General features: G+C 42.3%; 1 protein-coding gene across 1 annotated transcript in view; it reads left to right on the forward strand.

Moving 5' to 3' along the window:
• The window catches only part of SLC9A4 (solute carrier family 9 member A4), a 33,017-nt gene extending 25,269 nt beyond the window's left edge, over nucleotides 1–7,748 (forward strand). The window contains 3 exon segments of the mRNA XM_013954084.2: nucleotides 2,063–2,194; nucleotides 3,177–3,264; nucleotides 7,350–7,748. Coding sequence (XP_013809538.2) covers nucleotides 2,063–2,194; nucleotides 3,177–3,264; nucleotides 7,350–7,636 — 507 coding nt within the window. The 3' untranslated portion in view covers nucleotides 7,637–7,748.
• Nucleotides 7,749–11,370: the final 3,622 nt, after the last annotated feature.

The raw sequence follows: 11,370 nt of genomic DNA on the forward strand, positions 1-11,370 counted from the left end.
CTCCAATCCAGGAGACACTCAGGGGAGGACCTGTGGTTTTGAGTTTGCTCCTTGATGAAGAACAGGCAAACAGGCTTTTCCTTCAGCTTTTCACCCTGATAGCAGTGGGAAAAGACAGGAAAATCCAGGACTGAGCTCTAGAGGTCAGGCTTCCCTCGCTGTATGGCTGCCTGTGACTCAGAAATGGCCCTTAGGAGGCTGCCAAACACCCCGACTTAGTTTGACTTTCCAAGTCCTCTCCCTCTAGGCACACACAGCGTGTGACCTCTTTCTGCAGGAGCTGATGTGTAGGGTATTCCTATGGCAACTCAGGTGATCCAGCTGATATGGCAGTTAATACTGGTATTTGCTGGAACAGGCACGGGCACATTTCTAAAGCAAACCATCCGTAGAGGACGTTTAAGACTGCAAACTGTGTAATCTCAGTGAAAGGGCTGGCTGGAAACAGGGTGACTGGCTGGGAACAGGTGGGAGGCTCTAGACAGTGAGACCTGCCAGCAGGGCAACGGGCAGGTGAGACCTGGCCTATCGGGGACCCAGAGTCTGAGGGAGACCACCTAAAAAGTGTAGGAAGCCAGATGGGTCACGTATGCGTAGCATTCGCAGTGCATGTGGGCTCTGATTTCATTGAGACGGACGGACACTTGGCAGACAGCTACCGAGAGTCCAGGGACAGGCAGATTGTCTACAGAGACCGTAGGCTGGCAGGTGGCCACTAACAGTAAAACTTTTCTGTGGAAGTGGGAGGCCTGGTGGTGGTAAACACTACAGAGCCCAAAGTCAACTGAGAGTCAGGCTGGTGAATTCTCATTCTGTGTGGGAGTTGTAGTTTATCTTCCTCTACCATAAGAGGAGAAAAGAAAAGAAAATCCCCCTCCTCTAGAGCTTCATTTTACAGGCTTTTTTTCATAAAATGGAGATGATAATGCCTTAACAAGGATTTGTTTTGCACAAACTTGTACTGATTTTGATGCAGTTCAAGGTATAATATCTATTTAATCCAGTCCTATGCCCAGAGTGTACAGCTGAGTGCTCTCATACAGCAATGTGTGGTAGAAGATATGTTACAGTAACCTTGAAATTATGCAGACAAATTGAGATAACTCATGTAACACACATTTGCTAGAAAATGCTAGGCCTTGCTCATTTAAATGTGTCATTATTAATATGATATTCTTTCCTAATATTGTTTGATTTGCCATGGCCAATTATCCCTAAGATATTAATTTCTTATCTTACTAGCAACAATTTGCATGTACAGTTGCCTCATAGATTACTGAAATGAACTTTTTCTCTTCAAAATCGATTACAGTAATGTCCATTTGTGCCAGTCACTTCCTATGTAGTATTGAGAATTGTGTGCTTTTGGAAATAAAAGATAGGAGTTAAAATAGTACTAGTTCCAGTACTTCATGTTAAACTTTGAAGGCCTGCTGAGGCTCTGGTTCACCAGACTAACTTCACAAAGACAAATGAGATTAAGATCAGATTCTGCATTTTAGGAGAGTTTTATAAACTTAAATGAACTTTTCTCTTTGGGGGGGATAACTATTTCCCTGATTTCACAAGATGTACATAGTAAATCAACAAATAAATGACAAATAAATGAGCTTGTCCTAAAAAAGCTCAATTTTAAGGTAATATTAAGGTGTGGTTTGCCCACGTGTGGGAAGGAAGCTTGGATGTGTATTTCATTCTGGAGATGTATTCTACCTGACACAGTCTTTTGCTCCTGAGCATGGCTGCAACTTGCTTCTGGATGAGTAATGTTTGTACCAAAGGCTCAGAAGTGACTTAACTAGCTAGCTATCTCCTGGGACTTCCCTCACGTCTGTAACTGCCAGTTGCATGATTAAAAGAAGTCCGAGAAAGGGAGGAAGAGCTCAGACATGTTAAGAGACCTGTGCAGGTGGGTATATTTTTATGGTATCAACCTGTGGTGAGTGGGTGGCTGAGCCAGAAAAGGTGTGCTTTTGGCTATGTGATCAAATAGACTGCGCAGCTTCAATTTATTGATATTTCAAGTATGAAGAGAATCAACTGAGTGCATTTTCTATTTCAGGCACCATCATATAGCCGACACAACCTGCCTAGGGACACAAATGAGAAACAAGCCCAAGAAATCCTCATCCGTCGGCAGCATAGCCTGAGGCAGAGTTGCAGGAAAGGAAACAGCTTACCTTGGGGTGGACCGGTACCTGTTATGCAAACTAATATTCATTTGATCAAGACATATAAAAATGCCTCTGTGTGTCTGTAAATAAAAAGACACCCATCTTTATTTGCTTTTTGTAATAGTTAAAATGGATATTTTTCACAATATCCTCATGCAGCACCTAGGACGGAAGAACTTTGCTTAGCATGTGAACAGCAACATTCGTTATGTCCTACCTCTGGACATTGGTCAGAACATAGCTACTATGGCTGTAAGTAATAAGGTAGCTTGCATTGATTTGGCACGTGTAAAACAAAGTATGATCACACCTGTGTGAATTCGTGGATTGACAAAGGGCCTGATCCAGAGCCTTTGACAACTTGCATTGACTGTTTGGGCTCTGGAGCAGAGAGAAACAGTAAGATATATCTGACCAAACGTAGCCATTGGATAGCATAGGCATTTACAGCTGAGATAAGCACAGCTAAGGAAGAGAAATAAGCTCTTGCTGGGTACAATTCATTTTATTTAAAGTTGTCACCTAAAATAGAAAAGGTGGATTTTAGAAGAATGTATTTCTCTCCACTGACTGTAAAGAAAACCTAGGGCAATTTTATCAGACACAGGCATTTTCACTGGAGATGAGGCCGAGTCCAACCTGGCTAAACCAAGTGTTGATCTTACTCACACTTCTCTAAATTTGGCCCTAAGGTTGCAGGCACAGTAGAAAAAGGGTATAACCATTCCTCTTTACCAGTTAATTACACTGTCATACCAAATGCAAATTCTCCTAACACCTCTCCTTTTTGCCATGAATATGTAAATTATTCTGGAATGGTACATCATTAGATACTTATTCTTTTACTTATGTTCTGCTGAATAAGCACAGTGCCAGCAGTGGGAGGACTGCCTGCTCACCAGTGGCTGTGGGAAGCTGCACTTTGCTGCCTAGAGGACGGGTCCTGTTTCAGGTGTGAGAGGAAATCACAGGCACTGAATGCAATTCTGTCTTTGTACGCAGGCTAGCACCATGGGTGTACGCTGCCTCTCGTTGCCACATGGCTACTGTCAACCTGCTAGACGAAAAGCCAGGCGCGTGACTTTTACAGGTAATGTAAATGCTTTACTCTGTATCCTACTCCAGTGGTGAAAGAAACCGGGTCAGTTATTCAGTGGATTTTAAAGTAATAAATGAATACTCCCATGGAAGTCCATAGTCCATTTAAATAAGTTACACCCTTTTCTCCTATCTATCTATCTATGCTGTTTATGTGGACATGACTTCTGTTTCTATCTTATTCCAGCACCACCTACTTTTCTCTTTTTTCCTCTTGCACAAATATTCCTGTGATCCCTGCAATTTGGCCTGGCCATGAGGGCACCCTGTAAGTCCAAGAAAATAAATTGTCTGTTTCCCGCAGCCCCACAGACACAACAGCATGTAAAAGTAAGTGTTAGCAGTTGCCAAATCCAGTAGCCCAATAGAGGCAGGGCTGCCGCTGCTCCATGTGCCAAGGTCCAGTCAGTAGCAAGGCTGAGTGAGGTATTCCCAACAGGCATACACACACACACACACACACACACATATATATACATGGTCAGCAACACAGATCAGCAAAAGCAGAAAGTACAGCACTCACGCAAACACAAACAGCGCCAGTGGCTTCATCCTGTTCGCTTCTCTGACTGATCAAGATGAAGGTCCATTAGTGGAAAATATATATAGATAGGTACAATGTGGATCCCTCCCCTAACTGGCCTTGGACATTCAGTTCACTCAGTAGCTGCCCTGGATTGCTGGTCTCCCCAGTTGCTTGCACCTGGACATGCGAGCCCCACTCAGGTTGCTGGTGCACACTCACACTCACTACAAACACACACATGAACACATACACTGCGGATCTCCCAGTAACTGGCCTTAGACACCCAGTCTTCCCAGCAGCTGGCCCCTGGAAATCCTGGTCTCCCAGTTGCCTCATACACAGGCATCTGGGTGTCTCTGGCAGTTGGCCTTATGACCTTACCAGGAGCCAACCCCCAGACCTCATGGTGTCCCCAGTTGCTGGCCTGGACCTCCTGGTCCCTGCAGTAGCCAACTCGCAGGCTCTCTGGTCTCTCCAGTATCAAACTAGCCTCATGGCCACCCGAACACCTGGCTCCCAAGCCTCTTACCCTGCCTGCTGGCTAGTCCAGCTTGATGTTTGCTAGTGATCACACCCTGACACACACACCCACACATTGCACACACACTCTGGCCTCTCCCAGTGCTGCTGCCATGGGCATACATCCCCTCTGACCCATGGTCCCAGCCCAGGGGCCAGCACTCAGACCTCCATGCATGCCTGCACACGGGCTAGTGCCCTTCACCCGGGGAAAACAGTTAGAAATGGAATTTAATATGAAGACAGGACAAACTGTGCTGGTCAGGCACAGGGCATGGCCAGACAAATGTACTGACTAGCCCATGTTTACATGCGACTGGTCCCTTTTATTTCCTTGTTTTCCCTTGTTTGTTCCTCCCCAAACTGCCCTGATCCTTCCTTTTCACCACCTTTGGTTCCTCCTTGTACAGTCCCCCAAAGCTGTTCCCCTGCATCCCAGAAGGAGCCCCACACTCCATAGGCAGTAACCTTGGTCTGCAAGGTGATGGGGGAAATCCTCTCTGTCTGAAGCATCATGGTGGGACTCACCCTGGCCTGTGGGGCTGGTCAGTCCCCTGTGGCACCCCAGGAGGGGCCAGGGCAGGGGTCTCCTTTCTCTGATCAGGGTATTGGAGGTCCTCCGCCTTCCCTTGTGCCTCTGGGCTCCTTTGTGTTCGTGGACATGAGCCTTTAACCAAATAACTTAAGATAAAAGTATGGCACAGTCTGTTCCCAAATAGCTGGTCTCTTTTCCCCTTTTTCCTGCTTGCTGTCTGTGAGCATTTCTGTAATAGTATCAGTCTTCCTGGAACAACCTATCAACCAGTGTCAACACTGCACAAGTTATCATAGGTACACAATAAAATACAGTCCTATCCTCACTTACAGTCTAAATAAGGAGAGGGAGTTTAGGGATGGAAGCAAAAAGCGGAGTAACACTGAATTGCCTAAGGTAAATACAGAACAGTGTCAGAGAAAACATGGAATTTCAGGCACTTGAGTATCCATCATTGTCTCCATCTGTATCCTCCCCTACTCTTTTCTGACTTTATTTATGGGATTCTAAAATGCATTTGGGTTGCTTTGAAAATTACTTTTAATTTCTGGCAAAATTAGCAAGTTTTCAGTGAAGTGAAACCATGTTTTTATCATTTTCTTTGTAGCAGAACTTGGACAACTGAGTTTGTTTCCTGCAGGTGCAAAATTATTTTCTTTCTTCCCTTTCTGTTTTGCTGTTGAAAGAGATGAAAGCAAAAGTGATCTGTGCAGGCAAACCATCCCCTGGGGCTTGCTTGGCACATGCACATGGGATGGAGGCAGAACAGAAACCTATAGGATCTATTCAGAAAGGAAAGTCAAAGTTATTCGAGGGGATTTTTTTTTCTTTTTTCTGATGAGGTGACTCTTTTCTGTGCTGTTTGTCAGGATGTCATGGTGGGGTATGTGTCTTTCTAAAAGATTCAAATCGTTCTACACAGCAGCCTTGGACTTAAAAACATTTCAGACACTTTCAGGGACCAAGTCCTGCTCTCAGAAATAGGCCCATTATTTCAGTGGGGAGAGCAGTAAACCCTGAAGCAGTGAAAGTGGGTACATTTACACTGATAGCTGGCCCTGAATTTAAGCCCTGTGTTGTGCTCTATACAGATAATTAGATTTCTTGGCTCTGCTTCTGGCATCAAGTTAGGTCCCTTGCGTAGCATTCACACCACTTTGGATGTCTACAGTCAGAGGAAGTCACCCTAAACTCCTCTCATAATCTGTGTTAGGATGAGATGACTTGCACTAGGGAACTGAGAAGAGAAATACTCAATATGTAGGAGATTAGAATGACAACCTCATTTATACACATCTGCAGAGCTAAATGCCACTTCTTCTGCCTATGTCTGGAAGCCCTCCTAAAACAAGCACCCTCTGGGCAAGCTTGATTTGGCTATGCAAAAAATATGCATATGCAAAAAGTTTAGTAACTAAGAGGTCAAGAGTAGCTTAAACTGCCTATCAGCTCTTCTTGCCATTCATACAAATGAATGAGTTCATTACCGGTATGCATCATGCTCTGAAGCAGCGATGTCCCCAAAGGGCTAAGTAGAAGACAATCCTTATCATAACCTTTTCCCTTTCAAATCTGAAAATAGCTATCCTATTTTGTTCCTCCTGGGGCAACTGTGGTTTGCCTGCATGGTCTACCAGAAATGGGGCTGAGCTGTTAATGAAATCAGTACCCTGTTCAGCTGAGGTAAGAGATGGTGCACATGTTCTTACTCTGTGCCAACTGTGAAGTAAACATTAGCTTAAAATAACTTAACTGAGGTTATGCTGTGATAGGTCTTGTCTGTGTGTCTGTACCCAATACATGTATGTTTTAACTAATTTTATTATTCATGGACTTTTGATTTTAACTCCTGACACTTTCTAGCATATTGTGAGTTGTTTTTTATATTAAATAAGTAATTTATTAGTGCATAATCAGACTGCAAGTGGGCTGTAATTACGAAAAGTAAAAAAAGTAAATTCTATAAGCCCAATGGAATAAAAGAGCCAGCTATGGTGTACTTGGAGCTTGGAAAGCCAGCAGGACCAGGTCTGACACATCCAATGTAATCAAAGCACCCTAGAGTCAAACTTCTGGTTTCAGGTGGAACTGTTTTTTTTTCACCTCATGTTAATTATAGGTGACAGGTAAGCCTGATTTTCAGTGGCACTAGAATCTGCTCTTTGGTCACTTTTTGCCTTCTGCTGTGGGTTTTATAATCCCTTCGGACTACCTGTTAGGTATACTTGTGATATGTGCTCACTCACTGGTATTTCAGAATAGAGGCAAGATCAATAAAATCATTTATACATCAGCTTTGGGAAGAAAATAAAAATTTCAGGTTATTTTTAGTTTTCCTTGAATGTTATCTTATTTTATAGTAATTATTTAAAATGTTTCAGTTCCAGCATTTAAAACTGTAATGCTGTATTATACTGAATAACCTTTAATTTGCTAATACCACAGTGCTTCTCTTTCTCTTGTTGCTAATATGAATCCTCTGTCTTTTTTCCTTCAGATAATTATAGCAGTGACTCTGAGTCTGTGTTCCCGGTAACATTCAGACCCCAGCCCCGACTACGGCCTCTTGAAGTAAAGCACCGCCAGGAAGAGCTTATTCCAGTGGCACGCTTAGATAGACTTGCTGGCCAATCCAACCTGTCAGGTCGACGAGGAAATTCAGTCAACAGGGTAGACACTCTAGCTCTAATGACAAAGCCTCGATTCACTGTGGGAGAAGTAGAAGAGTATGAATCAGAAGAAGAGACAGAAATGATGGCACCAGCCAGGCCATTAGCTAGATGAGGAGCAGAAAAGAGAAATGTTTGCATCTCTAGGGCCCTCTGTGCACTGCTCCAGAGAAAATAACAAAGCTCTTATATGAATCAAACCATAATTTTCCTTTTGGGGCCAGCGCACTTATTCTCATATCACTTTCAAGCACTGTATCAAGGTACACTGTGGCTCTGAAAAGACTCAAATTCTTTTATGTTTATATTAAACTTGCTTTTCAAAAAAGACACTGGAAGAGGGCAACATGATCTTTGTAGAGGTTTGGACATGGATTTAAATGACAATAGTTGGACACATGCAATGCTGTTGGTGAAAGCTGGTATTGCTTTCCTCTATATTCTGCACTACGGCCTTAATCCAGAAGAAAGAAACACTTAAGGACATGCAGTTTATGCAGTTTGGACACATGAGTGCCCAAACTACTGACTTCAACTTGCCAAGTGCTATTGACCTCAAAGTAGTCAAGGTATTCTGGGAAAGATTTTTTTTTAAAAAGCATTTTTAGGGCACCTAAATGCCTCTGAAGATGCCTAAAAGGGTACTCAAGTCAAAAGAATTGTTTAGTTTACATTTTCAATGGCAATCCATTGGCACCTCAGGTTTTGGCTCCGCAAGGTAGCTACAGTTGGTTGCTGTGGTGGTCCACAACTCCTGCAACTTCAACCAGTTTCAGCATGTAGACACCTATCACCCACATACACCTGTTTAGGATGAATAAAGCAGGCACCCTGGTACATACAATTCCAGAGAGGCCTCTTCAGGCAGGAGTGCTGTAAGAACCCTAACACAAAGCTCAACATTTTTATTATGAACATGGGCCTGCAAGAATGTGCACAGTAGTCCTGTGGTTAACAGCACTAGTCCAGCAAGCAGGTGGCTTTGACTGTAGAGAAGAGTCTGACCTCCACCTTCTCTCCCTCCTTGCTCAAAGGTGCCCAAATCACAAGGCCACTCTTCACAATGAAGCTGGACCAGCACAGGAGTTGGAAAGCAAGAGAATGGGACTAAAGGAAAAGGGAGCCTAACTCTAGCATATTGGCATTAAAGAAGGGCCCTGTGTTTTGATCCCAGCTTTTTTTAGAGTATCATCTGCTTACATGTTGCATTTGATAAAAAACCAGAAATACCTAGGGGAGGAAGGGTGTATATCCCAACCCTCCTACCAAGCTCCCTTCCAACTGATTGCGTGAGTCCGTGCTCTAGCCTCAATGGTGGTTGTGAGTAGCGGTAAGGACGTTTCCCTTAGGAAGCAAGAAGCTCTGGATTTGAGTCATTTTGGATAACGTCTAAAATTCCAATCAGCTTGTTTCTCTGATTGAGCTCTGTTCTCCTAAATGGAAGCAGCATTGCCACTGTCAGCTGTGTTTTAAAAATGTAGGTGAGTTGATTGTACCCAAAGGGGGGATGGTTTGAGTCCAGAAATCCACAAATCTGAGCTTACGGCTGCACTAAACTCAGATCTGCAGCTGAGAAAGACACCAAGTTCAGTCATGCTTTCTTCACGTCTCCCTCTCTTTCCTCCACTCAGAGCTTGCTTAGCTGCCCCACTCAAGGTTTTACTTTGAAAATCAGGGAGAATTAGAGATAGCAATGCTGTCTCCATGCTTTCTTTTTTGACTATTACTGTTAAGCACTTGTATGTTCTGGTCCAAAAAAGCATTTATGCGTAAGTTATGACTTTATCACATTTCCTACAATGGATTTCTTATTCAGAACAGGTAGCATCCAAACCAACAAATTTGGAAGATGCCACTGGAGAAAAAAAATAAAAGTCCTTTTTTCCTTTTTTCTTGTGTTCATAGTTTGTAATGTTCAGCAGGTCATAATGAATCATCTGTACTGAAATTATACAAAGCCTTCTGAACTTTTAAGTCCTATTTTCTTTTCTTTATTGTGCCAAGAGAAAGTATTCAACTTCCTTTCATGAAATGCAATGGCACACTATTAATACAGAAAGTAGGTTTTGGCTTTTGTACCAACTGTGAATAAACAAGGAAATACAGTTCTATACCTGAAAATCAACAAGTAAACTCAGATTCAACATACTATATGAAATAGAAAACAAACAAACAGACAAAATGAAACACCCCAGATAGATAGCTTTTAAATAAAAACCTTGTGCCAGGTCTAAATCTTACAGCAAGTTATATCGAGGTATCATCAAATCTCAATAAAAACATTATTTTAAGAATGAAACAGGATGATCACACAAGATCAGGCTTTAAATTGCACTATGAGCTATGCAGTAACCACAAGAAATTTAACTGAGGGCAAAATCAACTTTTGTCTGACATGGTCCTTATGCCGCACAGCTTATGTAGGTGCACAGAGGAGGGCATTGGAGGCCTAAGAACTGCTTTCTGCATTGCAGAGTCAGGAGACGATGGGATCACCAGGACTGGTTGGTGGGTGATGTGAACTGGAGACAAGCCTTGGGGATAGTGATGAACAGAAAGTGGTAACCTGAGTGGAGGGTGAAGAGAGGCTAATGACTCATCTTCAAAGGTAGGCTCAAGAGAGAGAATGTGAAGGAGATTAAACAGAGGAAATACAGTGAGCTGCAAATGCAGCATTTTCTCTTTAAGAAGATTTAATGAAGGAGCTGTCTGGGGAAAGTGGGCAGATACAAACTGGGCAAGAAGAGGAAGGTTAATGGGATGCCTAGGATAACATAGAAAGGGACCAAAAGGATACATCATGAAAAGGAGGGATCCGTGCAATTTGGTTAGGGTATTTTTAAAAGGCATGCTTAAAATCGACTCTCAAATTCTTTATTAAAATATTTAAAATGTTGTATGTAATTATCCATAAGTAGGGAGTGAAGCATTCAATTTCAGATGACCATTTTTATTAGAATTGGAGAAAAATAATAAAGTCTTTCTAAAATACAAATAAAACTAGTGCATAGCTGGAGTAAAATGTCCCACTTTTGGTTCATTCCTAATCTTTTCTCTTAAGAAATCAATGAGCCACATCTTCAAATAGTGCAAAGCTGTAGAACATCTAGAAGTTAATGGAGCTCTCCTAGGTTTGCAATCTGGCCCCAAACTTGTAAAGTTTATTTTTAGTTTGCTTTCCTAGCAATTAGAAAATAGGACTGTAGGAAATTTTCCTTCTGTGCCATTAGTTGCTGTTAATGGGTTTGCTGGCCTTTAGCCAAGAAGCAATGCTGCAGATGCCCATATAAAATATATGCCAATAACTATAAAGTTGTACTGTTTTTTTGTTTACACGAGATTACATATTGTGGGAAAAAAAGTTCACCTTAAAGAAACGTGTTGCTTATAGCCGGAATGGCAATAACTACAGCAATGCTTCATCACAGGTGACTAACTGTGTTATGGATGCTGAGGCCTGGTCTTTAAAAAAATTGAACTGGTTTAGGGTGTGAGTTTAAACCCACTTTAAGTCCTCAAGTTTGAGAACATTCTTAAATTCTTGTGCTTGTAAATTTACAAAGGTAAATTAATCCACTGTCTCCTGGTTTAGACTGGTGCAATGCTATTTACTCTGGAATTTGCATTGTACTAGCTAACCTGGTTTATAATCTGATTTAAACTGAACTGGCACAGGTGACTCAGGCCCAGAAGATGAAATATTATTATTCAAAATCCAGAGAGGAGATGGGAATTTGGGGAATTAATGAAGGGAATTAAGACTGTATCCTTGGGGCAGGAGGACAGTACAGGGCAGGTGAGTTTCAGGAAAGAATAATAATAAGGAATATCTTGTACCTTCAATAGTAG

The sequence above is a fragment of the Apteryx mantelli genome, chromosome 1, assembly GCF_036417845.1.
Source record: "Apteryx mantelli isolate bAptMan1 chromosome 1, bAptMan1.hap1, whole genome shotgun sequence".
Lineage (NCBI taxonomy): Eukaryota > Metazoa > Chordata > Aves > Apterygiformes > Apterygidae > Apteryx > Apteryx mantelli.